Below are 19,599 nucleotides of genomic sequence, written 5' to 3'. Positions count from 1 at the left end.
ATTTTTTGTAAATATTTATTTTTGTAATATTTTAATATTAATAAATTTTTTATAAAAATTAAATTATTAATTGATGGATAATAGCTAGAGGTAATTTAGAAAGAAAACATGTACATTATTTTATTAAAAATTAGTCCTCTTATTTTTTTAAAAATATCTTATAATTTACTTTAAGTCTCAATTTATGTTGGGTCAATCCTATCCATATATGGTCAACGTGTTGAAATCACTTGATTGACATGAAGGAGAACAAAACTAGTGATGGTTTCTGTATGTAAAATATTAACATTAAGACTTTTTATAGGAAAAAAATAGATATTTATTTTTAACTTTATTTAAAAAATTAACATTAATGAATATTATCCTTAATATATTTGAATTCTCTTACAGTTTTAATGGTGTGTATTAATATTACTTAAATTAACACATTTGTTTGAATTTGCATCTTGGCATATTCATGGGCTATTTTACTGACTTGAATTTGATAACTATATGATGTGAGTTTTGGCCTCTACAATCAACCTCTATATCTAACTTATCCAAATACAAAATTTAATTTTCATAATAAATTATAAATATAATTATTTATTAAAATATATATATCTTTTCAGATATACAAGGATGGTGAGAATTCAATTCAACAAGCAAGAGACACTGGGAATAGAAGATAAAACGATTCCATGAGCATTTTTGCAAGAAGCATAGGCATGTTTTCCTTGTTCAGCAGAGACTATGTTGATTTGATCCAATATGATACCGAAACAGCCTAATTTACTGCATCGTAAATCGATTGCTTTGGCATCACTCGAAGTTCCACTGAACTCCCGATAAGTCACTTCACTCACTTTCACTGCTGCATCCTATTTTTCCCAATTTCAAAACACAATCATAATAAGAAACAAACAATAAATAAATAAATAAAATTGAAATCACGATAAATAATATGAATATACCGATGAAATGTTATGTCCATAGTATTGGTCTATAATTATTGGGTTACGAGTATCTGTTAGTTTTATTTGCTCGAAGGTGATCTTTCTTGCATAACCTGATCCTCCCTGCATAAATAATTTATACAAAATATTAAAATAGAGAGAGAAAGTGAACAAATAAACCTTTTGTGTTATAGTAACAAAGTTATTCTAACAATTAACAACTTTAATTTTTCAATAAATTATTATTTTTTAATATATATATATATATTTAAAATATTAAATAATATAATCCCACTTCTTATTTAATTATTTTTAGTTGTTTTTTAATTAAACTTACGTAAACCTCACTCATACGCAAAAATATGTTAAAAGGAACATATTATTTAGCTTATTCCTATTTTATTGTCTCAATTATAAATCTCTAATTCTTGATTATACTCCTAAACCAATAGCACACTAAGTTTTATATATCACTGCTCATGCTTATTTCCCTAAGTACAAGCTTGTTTACTCACAGGCCATGTCTTGATTCTGGCTCCATTTGTGGTTCCCGTGAAGCTGCAATTTCTTACATGAACTTCTTCAACTGTTTCATGACCTTGATTTCTACCAAGACTGCCAATGCTGATTCATTCATACAATTTTTATGAGAAGTGTCAAAAAGAGTAATCACAAATTTGCAATAACAAAAATATAAACAGTTTTGTGTCAAGACTCATTTATGTGATAATTCCATAAGATAATAAACTTTATCTTTTCATATATGATTTAAGTTGAGGATACCACTTCCATATATGTGATTAAAACTCTTTGTTAGGTTTATGTTATAAAAGTGAACGCAATAGAAACTATGATACAATTTGTATACATAGACCTTATTCCATTGCCTGGTCCACAAGCAACCCCAACAGCACTGATGTTAGAGCAGCCACCATTGATAGCAATACAATCATCACCTATTTCCAAACGCAGATTAAATTAATGGCATAATACAGTAATTATTATTGAAAGGGTCTTGCTAATTACTACTTTCCAACTTTTTAATGCAGAACAAATAATCAGTTATGTCATAAATTTGATGTATTAGATCAAAACTTGATTTACCGGTTCCTATAGTGGAATCTTGGATCAAAATATTTTTGGAAGAAGCAATGTCGAATCCATCAGTGTTGGGACTGTGGGCAGGAGCATGAATATTGATTTGAGAGAATTTTGCACCCTCGCAACCATTGACAGATATGTGAGCTCCAGGGCTATTCATCATCCTTAGATATTTCACAGTAAGACCATTGCAACCATGGAAACGCAAAGCCTGAATCACATCCACATGAAAAATTTAGTCAAAAAGTGTTCTTCAAAGCGATAATCGCAAGATCTTGAAATTAAGTTATTAATCAATCCTTTGGATGAATTTAATTGTTCTAATTATGTTAAATAATATTGTGCCAAGTAATTGTGGGAGAACAAAGTTTAGAATCATCATACTGTTGGTCGTTTACAACTTTTGCATTGCCACCAAGTAGAACCATAGCCATCAAACATTCCTCTTTTGGCATCAATTGTTAAACCGTTTACATTTGAGATCACTATCCAACTTGAGTTATCACTAATCCATGCATCCTTAGAAGGTGCAATTATTTTCCCTGCATGCTGCAAGAAAATAGGCATTTAAAATAAAAATAAAATCAAATAAGAGAATCAAATAAGTAGCTCTCTTTATGACATGGAGAGTTTTGAATAATTATTACTTATGAAAGAATACTTGATTTGAATTATTTCTTGTTGTTATTCAAAAGTTTTGAACAGTGCTCACCAAAAAGAATGACTTACATTTTCCTCTCACTCTCTTTTTCTAGAAAAACTATTAAGGAGGGTATGTTGAAAACAAAATTTCATTTGATAATATGTACAATATCAAAATTGCATTGAATATTTTTATATTTGATTTTATTTTATATTTTCTTCATTATTCAATATGGAAATACTTTTCAGAAACTAAAATATATATATATATATATATATATATATATATAAGTGATTGTTATGACATACTATAATGGAAATAGCGATAGGGAAGTTATTAAAATGAAGAAAAGTGAGACTTATTAGGCCTGTTTGTTTTCTCTTTGTAAATATAATTTTGTTTTTAAAATTGAAAAACAGAAAATTTTATTTATTAATGTAAGTTTTAAAAATCAATTTTAGAAATAATTTTTATTTTCAGTTTTGAAAACTGAAAAAACAGAATTACTGTTTGGATACTTTTGTTTTTATATTTTCTGTTTTTCTTTTTAAAATTAATAAAAGTTTAACTGAAAGCAGATTTAAAAACTAAATTATCAAAGAAATTTTATCTTTTTAAAATAGATTTATAAAATTATTTTACAATATAATTTTTAAAAATTAAAAAATAAACTTAAATCAAACGAGCTCTTAGTTTTATTCCCTTCCGTACGTCGTTGTTATAACATTCAATCTTTTCATATTTGTTTATTGGTACAAGGATTTCAGAAATTGATCTAATATTCAAATTGTAAAAACTAGATTAAAATAAATTCAGCATAAATTCATCTTTGCTCTAATTTATTATAAGAATTTCACAAATTTATAAGGAAAGAATGTATGTATTTTTTAATTTATATGAGTCAATGTATTTATATTTATTTAAAAATTCAAATTATTATACCCAATAATTATAAATTGAACTATACAATAGCTTACGATGAAATATTGAACATTTTATATAAATTTCTTTCTTTTTTTTTTTTTTTGGGTATTCAAAGTTTTATTTATTATATGTTGTCTCTAAAAAGAAAAATCAAATAACCGACCAGATTAGATCCAATTTAATATTACATTTTATCTAATTAAAATAAATTAAACTTTATTTTCATAATCGAATTGAATGAAAATTTACTTAAAATTAATCAAAATTAAACTGCAAAATACCCCTACCTTATCATCAAAGCCTGAATGAATGAATATCAAATAGTTTTCTCACAACATGCACATATGTTTCCAAAACACCATTAACATATAGTAATCCGATAAAAAGAAAAGGATAGTAGCTATACCTCAATGCGAATATTTGTGGCCTTGCAAGGACCGTTTAGGTTTAATTTCTTCACCAAAAACACTTTTCTTGGTGGTATGAACAGAGTTGCTGCACTTTCTGCTTCACACGTGCGTTGCCATGCACTTAAAAATGCCTATAACATCAATTAAAATACATCTTATTAGAAGGGTCACTCAATTGGTTGAAACTATCACAGTCTATAGTATCAAATGCTTTATTAGATATAAACTTCTCCTTAAATAGAAGCATTAATGTTCTCATGATGTATACATAGATTAAGATTATATTGACAATAAAGCAGAAACTCGTATATATACATACATGTGAATCATCCGTTTTTCCATCGCCACGAGCTCCATGTTCCATCACATTAAAATAAATCGTTTTGTTTGATCCAATCCTCCTTAGACACAAAGAGGGTGAAACAAAACAAAGAATCAAAATACAAGCGATTAACCCTTTCATGCTTAACTAGAGTATATGATAGTGAATAGCACACTTAGGAAGATTAAGAGTGCTAAATTGATTTGCGAAGGGAGAATAAGTGTAGGAGCTCATATATAGAAGCTTGCTTCTCTAAGTGGAAACAAATGATTAAGGAATAGGTTGAAATTAATATACGAAACTAAACATATTAATTTGAAAAAAAAAATTATAAGTTAAAATATCCTTATATTAATGGTATATTAATGGTATAAAAAAATTATCCTGAAAACATTATTCATCTTAAAAGCAACTACGTCTTGTGGCCAGACAAATAATCCACATTGACTAACAAGTATTCAATATGTTGTATTAAATACTTTTTATTGATTTACAAATCATTTATTATATTAAATATATAGAAAATAATCTAATACTTACCACTTTAATTTAATTGATTGAAAATATTTAGTTGAATCCAATAAAGGAAAATGGTAAAGAAAAATGTGATTCTTTAATTGTTAATATTCAAAGTTGTATGTATCTCTTTTTCATTGTAATCAATGAGATTAGAAAATTACTGAGGTAGATAAAGTTTGTTAAGTTGAATCATATTTTCTAAAAAACTAACTAGAGTACTTGGTTGATTAAAATAGAATAGAAGTTGAGTTGTTTTTTTTTTATTGTTTTGACAACAGACTTTCTTTTTTAGAGTATTTTTAAGATTAGCTGCTTTAAAGATTTTGTAGCCTAGAATTTTGATTTACGGGTTTGTTTATTTTTGAATTTTTAAGTCTATTTAATAATTAAGAAAAAAGTTAAGAAATGAAATAAATAAAATTTTTCAATTATATATAAATTTTCTTAATTATATATAGACGTCTCAATTTTATTTTATTTTTCAATTCCAGCACGGCGGTGCCTATTTAACTATCTAAAATTTTGTTCAATAATGAATATTTTTAACTTAACAAAAAATTATTAAAATGATTAAATATAAGAAAATATTTAAAAATCATTAATTAATTAACTATAATATTTAATAATTATCTTTAGAAACTAATTAAAGATTTATTTATTTATTTATTTATTTATTTATTTTTGCTAAAGGAAACTAATTAAAGATTTTAAACACATTTAATGAAAGATATTAAATATTTATTGATCAACTAATATGTTTTGGATAGTCATTATTATAGGCTATGTGGATAGAAGACAAATCACATGTAAGTTTTGATTTTTTTTTATTTTAATTATTTTAAGATTTTTTTTTAACATACTAGTTAGTAATCCATGTAATATATATATAATTTTAATATAATTATATATAATAAATTTATTAAAAAATTTATTTTAATAAGTCCGTTAATTTTATAGAGAATGAAAGTTGACAAGTCTGTTCAAGTTTATTTTGTTAAAATATAAAGTAAATATAGCCTTAAATTATTATATACATGTCAATAATCTTCTAGTAAACAGAATCAATAAAAAAGTGATTAAGGACAGTGTGTATAATATTTTATATATATATATATATATATATATATATATATATATATGAAATGATTAAATTTATTAATGGTTTCTTATAAACTCGATATTTTATAAAAGCATAAATAAAAAATATAATATAATGATAAAAGAAAAAAAAGAATAGTTAACTAATGTTAAAATTATGAAAAGTAATGAATAATAAATATTTTAATACTGTAAAAATGAAATGAAATGAAATAGTGTCATACAAATTAATTATATTCATAAATTTTGTTTTCAATTTTTTACTAAATTAATTTATTTCATTATTATATATTATTGTTATTTATTACTTTTAGAATTTTTATTATAATAGTATTACATTAGTACGTTTAATTATGCAATACTTTGTAAAAATATTACCTTAGAAATTGTTTAATTATTAGTATTAGTATTTTTACAGTATGATTTATTACTTTTGGATGATATTATTTTATTTTCAATCCTTCTTTTACTTATGATACGAGATAGAAAATAAATAAAAATAATAATATTTTATCTTTTCTTGAAATTAATCTGATTTTCAAAAAATTTATAATACCAAATAAGTTATACAAATATTGTTAAGCATTGAACAATTTAATCTTTTATATTCTTATTTAATCTTTCTATTTAATATATAATTCTTCCTATTAATATTTTACATTCTTATTTGATATTATAATCTTTGATGAATAAAGTCTTTTAGGTTAGAAAAAAAAGGGAAGAATTGAATCTATTTTATAAATAACTTTTACAAACTTAAAAATAAGTGATTTTTTAAAAATGATAAGTTCAGTTTAACATTAAAAAAATAGTTATATCATAAAGAAGTAAAACTATAAAATTTAACAATTTCTTTTTTGTTTTCTCGAGTTACTTCCGATCTTTAACTTTAAGTAAGGCTTTTACTATTTTATAAGAAATTATCAACCTACATTATCAAATATTATTACACATTTCTCTGTGCACAAATGGTTTCCACGTATTATTTTTATAAATGTTTATTTAGGTAATTACACTCCCTAATATTACTTTCTTCAAGTTTTCTATACATCGAAACAGTAAATTTTTTATATAAAAAGATTAAAAAAAAAAAAGGGCTTTCATTACTTTGATAGTTTGAGATTCACTACCTTGGTCTTTTTCGTGTTGTGCAAGGATGTGTGTATCTTTGTTATATAATATATATGTGAAAAATTTATGTTACACACATTCATCTTTCCTTTACATTGAAGAAAGCATTTCATTGGATCATCAAACTCGTTTTGCAAAACATCTTAGTATAGATATTTAAAAAGTGACAAGTAATGAAATCAAATCGAGCAACTAATTATTCTATCCTTATTAATGAAAAAAACTCATTAAACAATAAAAAAATATATGCAAAAATCACAATTACAAGTGTATGACTCCTCCTAAGCTTTGTTTAGAGGTTTGGAGTGAGGGAGAAAAGAAAGGCTTAAAGAGGAAGGGAAGGGAGGGAGAAGGAGGTTAAACTCCTCCCTTGTTTGGATGTTTAATATTGAAAGGAGAGGGTGATGGGAGGTTAATTATATAAATAATATTATATTTTATATCTTTTATTTATATTTTTTATTCTTACAAAAAATTAAAAATAAATATTTTTTTTCTAAAAATTAATATTTTTAAAATTACTATTTTTATTGTTTATAATTTTTTCAAAAAATAATCACTTGAAAAATTAAATTTTTTTTTTTTAAAAAAAGTTAGAATCCTATTTATGAAAGAGTATTTAAAGAGTGAGAGAGAGAAAAGTTCAAAATGGAAAAACTCAAAAAAGAAGGGTTAGGAAGATTTTAGAGGATTTAGAAAAAATCTCCCAAAACCTTCCCCTCTTAGGCTATGCTAGTGAGTTAGGTTTAGGAGGAGAAGGGAGGGAAAGAAATGTGATAGAAAAGAATTTAATCTTATTTAAGAGTTGCTTAATTAAGAGAAAAAAGCTTTGGAGTTTTTTCTAAATCCTCCTAACCCTTCTTTTTTGAGTTCCTTATTTATTTGAAAGTTTTCTTTCTCTTACTCTTCAAATACTATTTCATAAATAGGATTCTAACTTTTTAAAAAAAAAGTTAGTTTTTCAAGTGATTATTTTTTAAAAACATTATAAAAAATAAAAATAGAAATTTTAAAAATATTAATTTTTAGAGAAATATATTTATTTTTATTTTTTGTAAAAATAAATAAATAAATAAATGATATAAAATATAATATCATTTATATAATTAAACATTCATCACTTTCCTCTCTCAATATTAAACATCCAAATAAGGGGGGGTTTAATTTCTTTCTCCCTCCTTCCTTTCTCCCTTCAAACTCTTCCCCTCTTTCTCCCTTTAAACTCCTAAACCCCGGCTACCATAAAAGCTAATGATAGACAACAACTCCTCCCAAACATAACTTACAACTTTCATCGTATTATGCTCTCCAAAGAGCAACTTTTTTAAAATCTCAAAAGATGCTGAATTTGAATCTCATTTTAATTAAGGATTCTTGTATTTATGGAGAATCCAACTAGGAATGGAGAACTTTTTCTCTCTCTCCTTTTTTGCTCGACTATTTAATCTTAAAAATACTAATTTTTAAGAATGAGTGATTGCCTTTATCTAACTCTTACTGTCCAACCTGAGAGCAAATAGCTAATGCCTTCCACTTTTTGAACAATATTTTATGGTTGTTCTGCAACCCTGGGATGTCGAAGGCGTCCTTAAAATGATCTCGTAGTTCCTTTGGGTGGAGATGATGGGATCAGTCTATGGATTCTTTTTATTTTTTATTTGCCACATTTCACTCAAAGAGTTAGAAGGGTGATAGGGCATCAAGAAGCCTAAGGTGTTTTATTTTATTTTATTTTTATCATCTTACAAACAATTTTGAAAACTAAGTTTTACTCTCATTTTTTTTTAAAAATTAAATTAAATTATTTTAAAATATAAATTTTAAAAAATAAAAACCAAAACAGGACAGACTTGTGAGATTAATATTTTCGTTAAGAATACCCTGCACCTAAAATTATATTTCTAGAATTGGAATCCCTTCTACAAACTACAAACTCCCGCTGAATAAAAGTGTTGCTTTTACTTAATGAAAAGGATTATTTTTAAGTAATTATACAAAATTAAAATTGTTTGTTTGGATTGGGTTATATTATTACTCAGATTGGACTTCCGAACCATATTATGAAATTCCTAAGTTTTATTATACAGAAGATTTTTAAAGTGCAACACCTCTTTATATCTTAAACAATCTTTAACGGCATATTATATTTTATTAGTTTCTTAATGTTCACGGGTAACAATCGTTCTTTGTTTTTTGTAAAAGTAACGTTGCTGATCTTTGAAAATTGGACTAATTTTTTATTAAATTTCTTGTAAGTAACGGTTGCAGGGTTAAATTTGATCTTAAAAAAAAATACATATTTAGAATATGTTTGATTTTTTTTTTTTAAAAAAGTTTTCTATTTTTATTTCTAAATATAGTATAAATTTATACTACATTTAAACAAAAAATTAAAAGAGAAATCAAACATACCATGTCTTTAACGGTACGAACATAGATATAGTTGAATACCAAGTTTAATCAACTTCTTATTTAATATTTTTTTAAAATGATAATATATATAATAAATAATTAGAATAACAGCGTGACCTTAAGAATTATCAAACGAATCAGCAACATCAACGGTAGCATGCTGGGAATTTACAAACTCATGCATAGCAAAGAACTTTAGTCTACAAATTAGTATGGTCATTCTTCTCAGTCCTCTAACTAGTCCTGAAAGCCACTGCTAGTTGTTCCCCAAAGCCTTGTGCTTTCCCAACCAAACCTGATTCTAACTTATCCCTGTGTTATATATTATCAAGTAGCATCACTGTCCTAAACATCAACTTCTGAAGTGAGAAGTGACAATCAGTGTTTGTCCCTTCCGCACTCCGGAGGCTACAACTGAATACAGTTGTTTGTAGTGTGCTCAATCTGGAGTGTCCTTCCTTTGTGCCAATAATTATAGAAATAGGATAAGTATCTTTGCTCACATCTTTGAAGCACTAAACCACCAAATGCTGCACTTTTAAAAGAAGGATCATGAGCAATTACAAACTGGCAAATGGACATCAACAAAAGAATCTTGAAATTTGAGTTACTCTTGTGTTGGAAAATTAGTTAAGAATTAGTAGATGAACCAAAAAATCTATTATAATATTCTATAAGAACATCGTATCAGAAGACGAGAAAAGAAATTATAAAAGATAAATATATTCTTAATAGGAACGAATAGTAATATACTTTAATTTTAAACAAAAATCTATTATAATAAATTTATGTGTTTCACTAAAGTCTAATTATAATAATTTTTAGAATTTATTATAATCAATTTTTGTATAATAATTATTTAAAAAAAAGTTAATTAAACTTTTATTTATACAATTCAAGACGTATTTGTGAACATATTTAAATAGACCAATATAAGTAATTTTTTATTTTATTTATGTTAAAAAGCCTTTTACCCATTTCAATCATTTGTTTTCACATTATCCTCCTTTTAAAAATTTATTTTTAAATTTACTTTTCCAAATCAAAAGTCTTTACTCTAACTTCATTTTCATGTTGGATCATGATCTCTTTTTTTATTTCGCTGATCCTTTTGTCTATCAAACTGAACTAAGTTCACCCAATTCAGTAACTAAGATGGCGCAAGTCAAGAACAAGCAAGTGCTCCTAAGGGACCATGTCACTGGTTTTCCTAAGGAATCGGACATGAACATCGTAGAAAGTACCATAAATTTGAAGCTTCCGGAAGGTTCCAATGATGTTCTTCTAAAAAATCTATACTTGTCTTGTGACCCTTACATGCGGGATCTTATGAACAAACCAGAAGGGCTTCCCAAAAGCCGTTCTTACACTCCTGGCTCTGTAAGTCATCTTTCTTTATTGCAAAATATATAATTTTTTTTTTAATTTGATTTTCAAAATATATAATTTTTGTTTATATAAATTAATCTTTGAAAGAAGAATTTGTTGGCCTGATGGTAACATTGGAGGCTAATTTGCATAAATTAAAATTTTTGAGAATATGCAACACAATTAATGAGTATTAAGTACTGTCCAACGCCTGGATCAAATGGCATAGAGTTATTTAGCTTGATTAGTGGTCTTAAGTTCGCGTATTGGGTATGGAGCTGTGTTAAGTACTGAGATTCTACGAGCCTCGAGTAAGATTTACCTGATAGAGGATACCTGTGGTATTGACCATAAAATGAGTATTGAGTACTTTGTTTGAGAATTCAAAGGAATTGTTGCATATTAGGAAGTTGGTTATACAATTTGAGGTTAAAAATCCTTAATCTTTGTGGTTTGTTTTAGTATTATTTTTTTTCATTTTTTAATTTAAAATTGAAGTTAATCAAAGAATGTGCAACATTGAAAATGCATTTGAAGCATAGATCTTTGCAGCCAGTGATGATTGTTGAGCAATTTGCAGCCAATAGCAGGATATGGTGTGTCTAAGGTCCTGGAATCTGGACACCCAAACTATAAGGAAGGTGATTTGGTGTGGGGCTTTACCAAATGGGAAGAGTATAGCTTGGTCCCTTCAGCTCAAATACTTTTCAAAATTGAGCACACTGATGTCCCACTTACCTACTATACTGGAATTCTTGGTTTGTATTCAATTATTTCAGTTTATATTGTTTTTGAATGAAGCATGTACTTGATAGTGATAATGATTTAAACTGCAAGTTGCATAAGTGATAAATGGCTACTCAGATTACTGTCATTAAGATAATGAGTTAGCCATCATCATGGAAGAAACCTGCTATGTGGTGGTGGTTGTCTCTGCCTTTTATTCCTGTACCCGTTGTCCATCATCTTCTTTTGTTCAGTGAAGGTTATATGACTTGAATTGATCTTTTGATTCATCAGAGTATTTGGAAGCTTTATATAGGAAGAGAAAACTGTATTAAATGACTTTTATGCTCATTTGGAATTCAAAACTCACTGTCTTTTATAAATCTGTTACAGCCACTTATGGGTGGTAAACTCCTCAGTTTATATTATTTATTTTGTACTTTTTTTTTTGTTTTATTTTCTGAGTATACATTTTGCTTCTTCAGATGACTGTGGCAAGAATGGAAGAAAGATTTTATGTTAATTACAAACCTTTTCTCAACATATGAAGTTTTTATGCGATAATTAGGCCCTTGTTATTCTTGTATCATTAAGATTAGGGGTAAACTTCATAGAAGAACATATTGTGTAGGACTTGGTTTTCTAGTTGTTTATTAATATGTTCCTTTTCCATTTGCTTTTTTTGTTCACTTATATTTATTTGGCTTGAATTGATCATTGATTCACTAGACTAGTTGGCTGACCAGGTTTGTTAAGTGAATAAACATTACATAAATGGCTATTTTCATTTGGAAGTGGTAGTTAAATTCTTTTGTTTATCTATTGCAGCACATCTACAATTCTGTCATGAACTCTTCTCAATTTATATTAGGCTTTTTTGTTCTTAATGTTCTGACTATACATGCTTCCTCTTCATTTTGTTGTGTCTTGATTTGATAATGCATTTTCATCTTTTAACACAGGTATGCCCGGAGTGACTGCATATGCAGGTCTATTTGAAGTAGGCTCTCTCCAGAAAGGAGAGAACGTTTTTGTTTCAGCTGCCTCTGGCGCAGTTGGTCAACTTGTTGGGCAATTTGCTAAACTTACTGGTTGTTATGTTGTCGGAAGTGCTGGAACTAAAGAAAAGGTATTTTTGTAATTATTGAAGTCATATATACCTGCAATCTGGCATAAGTCAGCACCACCTATTTCTTATTTGTTTGAGACTACCTTTTTTTTTGGTACAAGAAATACTCCTTTTAAAGTTAGCTTATTTAACTTATAAAAATATTCCTGCGGATCTTTTAGCTTGAGCAATATTCCCCTTACATAAGCCACTTCTTGATAACACTCAGACACCTTGCATACATTTTTTGGTTTTCGATGATTATTGGTGGACCTAAAGTACATGAAATTTCTTTTAGTCAATGGAGCATATGGTTACTTATGTCAAAAGAATGTATTACTCTGTGGTTCTAAGCACAAATTCAGCTAAACATTCAACTCCCTCCCCCTCATCAAAAGAAGAAGAATCTAACAAAATAAATTGTGACAGAGATTATTAAATATTGTTTTTCTCCTAAACTTATAATATAAACAGAATATAGTAAAGGATAATGATGGCAACTCCTGAAATAGATTCAGTTTTATTAGAGAGAGAAAAGAACATAGTCCTTTCACTTGAATGTTTGCCTTTTACAATCAGGTGGATCTACTGAAGAATAAATTTGGATTTGACGGCGGTTTTAACTACAAGGAAGAGCCTGATCTCAATGCAGCTTTGAAAAGGTATGTACTTACCGGTTTTATTTTCTATTTGACTTTTTTGATGCCCATAAAAAAGTTAAATTACTGTGGCGAATAATAAAACACAGTACAGTAGTGACTAGTGTATGTCAACATATAAATCAGGCACTTTCCAGAAGGCATTGATGTATACTTTGAGAATGTTGGTGGCAAGACACTTGATGCTGTACTCCTGAATATGAGAGTCCATGGCCGCATACCCGTCTGTGGAATGATCTCGCAGTATAATCTTACTCAACATGAAGGTGTAACAAACTTACCCCATATGATATACAAGCGGATCCGGATGCAAGGTTTTGCTTTCCCTGATTATTATCACCTATATCCGAAATTCTTGGAGTTTGTCCTGCCTAATATCAGAGAGGGGAAGATTGTGTATGTGGAAGACATAGCTGAGGGTCTTGAGAATGGCCCTGCAGCCTTGGTTGGCCTTTTCAGCGGCCGCAATGTTGGAAAACAAGTGCTTGTTGTTGCACGAGAATAGAAGAATTTGCATTTTCATGCACTGTTATATTGTTAGTATTTTTCTTTTTGGCTTTTTGTTCAAAAGTTGTCTTTGTATCCCCCCTCCCAGTTTTCATCTTCATCAAATCTATGATGATGCTCTTTGTTCCTGTTAAAAGTATCCATGTATTATGTAGTTGTTCCTCATGAATAAAAGCATTTACCCTTTTTTTTTCTATACTTCGTTATATTATCAGTTTTTGTTCTTTATACTACATTTAGAAAAAAAAAAATAGAAAACTCTTTTTAAAAGAGAAATCAAACATATTTGGTTAGTTTTTTCTTCTCTCGTTTCTTGAGATAGTTTTGATTTAATAAAATGGTTTTTTTTATCAATCATTATGGAACATTCATTGAGATTAGGTACTTAGTGGGGTCAAAGTTATCCCCAAAGACTCATGGTGAACCATAGTCCATAAACTTGGATATTATTAGCTAGATCATGAGACCAACCCTTTTGAAACCCCCCAAAAGAAATCCTTCACAAAACAAAAAAATAATAATTCTGCAAATCCATGTATAAATTAATATAAATTATGTATTTTTATTGAAATATGTATTTTTTATTGGAAAGTGTGAAAATTATTCTTTTCACCCTTTCATTCCTCTAGGGACATCAAATAAATTTCATGACTTCAAGATAAGATGAAAAGTAGTGACAGATATTTGACTAATGATTTTCGTCTTTCGTCAAACCAAGACGCTTCAACAGCTCTTGGTGTGGAAATGAATAGAATAAAACAATTTGTTTTGTTTCATTTTCTTTAGTTTTATCTGGAATTCAGCTATTTCACTTTTTTTAATTCTATAAATATTTTGTTCTGTTTTAAACATGCATCATGCATAAAATAAAGCTTACATATTTAGTTGTGTCTCATTTTAGTAGGATCATCAAATGCTACTGATGACAATTCTGAATGATTTGGTAGTTGAAAATAAATTATTCTTATAATCTATTTAAGTACATAAAAAGAGATAAAGCATCACTGCAATGGCTTATACCTTATAGACATTTTTTTAATTCTTTTTCTTTTTCTTTTTTCTTTTTGTTCACTTGAGGTTTGAACTCGAACAAGAGGGACGGGCACCTACTACTGACCCAAAATGAGTTGATACACAGCACATGCCAAGAAAAAAAAATCTCTCCATAACAAAGTCGAGGTTTTAATTTATGACAATTTTTTAAAACAAAAAATAAATTTTATATATATATATATATATATATATATATATATACACGGAACGTGATCATTTTATACTAGTAGTGTAAATTTAAAAACTCTTCCCCTCTATCTAAGGCTTTTTTGCCTAGCTAAGGCTAAAGGAGAAACAAATTCTCCAAATAGGGTTGTTTCATAATAAATACGGCTGACGTGGAAGTAGTGTCGGAAGATACATAGCCGACACAATATTATTTTTTTTTTGAAAATTAATAGTGTCGTCAAATTGCTGACACAATTAAAAAATTAACGGACAGATTTTTAAATTATTGATTTACGGTTGCACACCAAACACGTGGAGGCTGTCTAGTGTGTCGGACGGCTCAGATCTGACTTTAGTATCGGTATTGCTTTTGGCGACAAAAATGTCAGTATGCTCAGGACCGACACTCATATGATTGGTTCACGTGGCACTGCTGCAGGAGGTCCCGCTCGCCCCTCCCTCTCTATGCCTTTGTGCTTCATCTTTGCATTTCTTCATCTTCTTCATTCAGAAAATGAAGAGCTTCATAAAATCTGGCAAAAACGAAAACGCAGAGGGTAAATATTTTGCCATTTTAAAATTTGTAAGGTAAGAATAAATGACTTTTTTCTATATTAGATATTAATATCAATATATTGTTTTAAAAAACTAATTTTGTTTATCCATTTTTGTTGCAGAATCTATTTTAGGAAGATTGCAAAATTGAAAGGGGCTTTCGGGTGGTCCACCATTTCCATTCTCACGTGAAAAGGTTAGTGAAAATGAGGATTATAATTTATTTTGTTGTTTTCTGCATTTAAAAAATAAAAAAAAATAAGAAAATATGAAAGTAGGAAAAAGATAAAAATAGAAAAATAGAAAAATATTTCAATTAAAATTTATAATATTTTTGTTTTTTTATGTAGAAATTGTATTTAAAAGTAAAAATAATGATAATATTATTTAGTTATACAAATATTATTATGTTAAAATAACAAAATTTTTAACGTATATAAGTATAAATTAATTGAGAAATATAAAATAATTAAATTAGATAAATATATGAGGAAGAATTATATGTGATTATTAGAATGTTACTAAAATAAAAAAATAATTATAATAAAATAAAATTGAAATAATAAGAATGAAATATGTTAATTAATAATTTTACATTATTAAAAAAAGATGCAGTTGTTAAATTTGTAATAATATTTCAATAAATATTATGTCACATAATTAAGAAATTGTAAATAATTTAAAATTGTGGAAGATAAAAATTTAGTTATTCATCACTTAATTATAAAATGAATTAATTTGAAATTGAAAAAATTTTAGAGTGAAAAGAATAAGTAATTAAGTGAAAAAAAAGATAAATATATAAAATTTTAAATTAAATTAAATTAAAAATATTATTTTAAAATATAAATGACTGAAAAAAATAATTTGATAATTAGTAATTTAGACATTTGAATCTTTTAAAAAGTTTGTAGTTATTTATATGATTTTAATTAATAATAATAAATTTATGTGATAATTTAAGTTAAAAAAATAATTGTTAAATACATTAGTAAGAATTTAGAGGTTAAATTTTGTATAATGATATCTTGAAAATATAATTTTTGTTGTAAGCTATGATTGAAATATATGTTGTAAATTTACTAATTGTAGGTAAAGTTAGGAAAAGAGTTTTTTTTTTGTTAAAGTAATAATTGATAGAGTCAATTTTAAGATACAAATTGTTTAATAATGAAATGAATTTATTTTTATTAAATTTTTTTGCTTATATTTTACTTGTTTAAATAGATTTTAGATTACATCATCTTCATCTCGTGGTAGGGTGTTAAATCCCGGGCTTTGAGAATGACTCATTATTGCTTTATCAGTCAATTCATGTTTCAGAGCATATTTGGGATGACTGTGAATACCTAATTTTGAGAGTAAAGGGAGGTCATTTCATACATGTTGACATGGAGGGAGTTCCAGTAGAGATTATTTCTCATTTGACACTAGCAAGATTTGCCAAAGTAGCACAGTTAGCTAGTATTCTTGTTGATCGCCAACTGATTACAGGTTTGGTAGAAAGATGGAGGCCGGGGACCTATACGTTTCACATGCCTCCTGGAAAGTGTACTAATACTCTTCAAGACATTGTTATTCATATGGGTCTTCGTATTGATGGAAGACTAGTTATTGCCCCTACAGAAGGTGACAGGGCACAGATTGTTGAAGATTTGTTGAGAATTATACCACCTAGTTCTACATATTGAAACTTACTTGGTTGAATGAACATTTCTCTTTCATCTTCATAGTCATCATCGTACTCATCTTCTTCATCTGTACATGCACTAACAAATATTTATTAATAAATTATAAAATTTTAAACATAATATAATTTAAATATATATTATACATTACCTCTTCCAATTGCATACTCTTTTTCATTATCACTCATTTTAACAGTTGGGAGTGATAAATTTAAACATAACGAAGTTTCACCAATATGAGAAGTTTCATCAACCGCAATGTTCATATATAACTCAATTACATTTCTTTGATGTCGTTCTTGACAAGCACTTATCATATAGTCAATGTCTTCATCGTCACATACATATAAAACTGTGTAGTTTTCATTCCTTGCATCAACTAAAATTCGTGAAATCAATCTAAAAATTATATTACTGTTGCATAATCTCAATTTTGTATGTATTTTTTTTCAGCATCTCAAAAGTAATTCCACGTTCTATTTTAATCATCTTCTTATTCCTTTCAAATATTATACCCTCATTTTCTTCATACAGTCTTCCATTCCAATATAAAATAACAACAATTTCAGTCATCCTACATATTAAATTAAAAAATACAGCCAAATAAATTACGAAAGTATACCTAAACAAATACTAACAAAAAATATTACAAAAATATTAAAATAAAAATATTTATATTTATATTTTCAATAATATTATATTAACATTAAATAATTTTATTTATTACTACAAATATTTTTAGTTTCATTAATTTATCATAATATTATTATTATTTTAAACTTAATTACAATAATTAAAAAATTAAAACAATAACTTAATAATAACATTCTAACCTTTAGCTTCAGCTTCTCCTATACTCAGCAGCTTTTACAAAATATTTGACAACCAATACGTTTTGCCCATATATATATATATGCAAAATTAGATAAAAACTATGGGATAAAAGATTGTTCTTTGTGTTGCCCAAGCGAGCAGAGGATCAAACTAGGGCAGTGTCAGCGTCAAAGTTGCCGACACAATGTAAGTGTCGGCATTATACCTACCGACACATTAGTGTCGCTAAAGTGAAAGACGACACACATGTGTCGAACTATATTGAGCCGATACAACTGCAATAGTGTCGCTATTTTTTTGGCCGATACTTTACAATCTTACAACACTTTGAAATTACCCCAAACACGGTATTTTTTATTACACAATCCTATTTGAAAATTTTGTTTCTCCTTTAGCCAAGCCTCTATCTACTAACCCCATTCTTCTCTTAAAGGGGTATCTCCCCGATGAAAATTCCAAAGCAACACTTTAGAACTAGAAAATCAAGAAACATTGCCAAGTAATAAACGTTATTTATGATAATGAAATTTATTGACCAACCCCAAGACCTAACTAAGGTAGTAGAGTAAAGTTGTATGAATGTATGCTGCTAAACCTTCATCTGTCTGGTGTTTAAGATAAAAGGACATAATAAGATAATTTATCCTATCTTTTTTTTTTGCTAAGTAACATAATGTGATAGTTTATTTTATGAAGTTGTCATATTTTATTTTAATATTTCAAATTTTTATCCTAAAGGGGATAATGAGTTAAGAATCATTAAAATATTTTTTTTTCTTTTTTGCTCATACTTTTATACTCTTTTTATTATTTCACTTAAAAAAATATAGTTTTAATACTTTTATATAAAAATTATTTTACTCATTTTATAAAATATAATTTTAATTTTTTTATAATTTTTTTGGTTTTAATTCTAATTTATTACAAAAAAATATGTTAATTTTTAAAAATTGTATATAATTTAATATCAAAATTTTAATATTTTTGAAGAAAAAAATATTTTTTAATTCTAAATATTTTTTAATATATTTTTTATTGAAAATTAAAAAAGTTAAATTAGAAATTATTTAAATAACAATAATAATTTTGATAAAAGAATAATTTTGTGATTTAAATATAATTTATGTATTATTTTATTTTTTATTTATCTCAAACATTAAATAAAATGTGAAACTATTATTTATTTTGCTACCCTAATGTACATAAAATAATAAAATTTTATCCTTTTTTTATATCATATTCTGTCTTTATCTAATTCTAATGTCTTATATTTTTTATACTATCATGTCTATCAATTAGTCCATACTTCATATTTAGAATCACGGCAATGCTATATAAGACTCACATTAAAATTCTACTTCATATACGAGACTAAATTCCAACATTCAATTGTGTTGCAACATTTACAACATACTGGTTCTCTACAACATGTAGTTAC

General features: G+C 26.8%; 2 protein-coding genes across 5 annotated transcripts; one reads left to right on the top strand and one right to left on the bottom strand.

Moving 5' to 3' along the window:
- Positions 1 to 632: 632 nt before the first annotated feature.
- On the bottom strand, positions 633 to 4,476 carry LOC113850621 (probable polygalacturonase At3g15720). The gene is made up of 8 exons (XM_027481201.1): positions 4,333 to 4,476; positions 4,018 to 4,144; positions 2,421 to 2,521; positions 2,040 to 2,247; positions 1,810 to 1,891; positions 1,451 to 1,559; positions 934 to 1,058; positions 633 to 804 (listed from the first exon to the last, which is right to left on the bottom strand). The coding sequence occupies exons 1-8, from the start codon at positions 4,474 to 4,476 to the stop codon at positions 633 to 635; spliced, it is 1,068 nt and encodes a 355-aa protein (XP_027337002.1).
- A 6,099-nt stretch (positions 4,477 to 10,575) lies between these two features.
- On the top strand, positions 10,576 to 14,057 carry LOC113849085 (2-alkenal reductase (NADP(+)-dependent)-like). Of its 4 annotated transcripts, XM_027478693.1 has the most exons (6): positions 10,651 to 10,699; positions 10,841 to 10,875; positions 11,444 to 11,621; positions 12,552 to 12,718; positions 13,277 to 13,359; positions 13,483 to 14,022. In XM_027478693.1, the coding sequence occupies exons 1-6, from the start codon at positions 10,651 to 10,653 to the stop codon at positions 13,859 to 13,861; spliced, it is 891 nt and encodes a 296-aa protein (XP_027334494.1). In that variant the 3' UTR covers positions 13,862 to 14,022. The 4 variants fall into 4 exon arrangements, with proteins under 4 accessions (XP_027334490.1, XP_027334493.1, XP_027334492.1 ...); XM_027478689.1 differs by having other exon boundaries at positions 10,576 to 10,875; positions 13,483 to 14,057; XM_027478692.1 differs by having other exon boundaries at positions 10,576 to 10,875; positions 12,609 to 12,718.
- The last annotated feature ends 5,542 nt before the right edge of the window (positions 14,058 to 19,599 follow it).

The sequence above is a fragment of the Abrus precatorius genome, unplaced genomic scaffold (assembly GCF_003935025.1).
Source record: "Abrus precatorius isolate BTA unplaced genomic scaffold, Abrus_2018 Scaffold9, whole genome shotgun sequence".
NCBI lineage: Eukaryota > Viridiplantae > Streptophyta > Magnoliopsida > Fabales > Fabaceae > Abrus > Abrus precatorius.
This window is presented reverse-complemented; position numbering and strand designations above follow the sequence as displayed.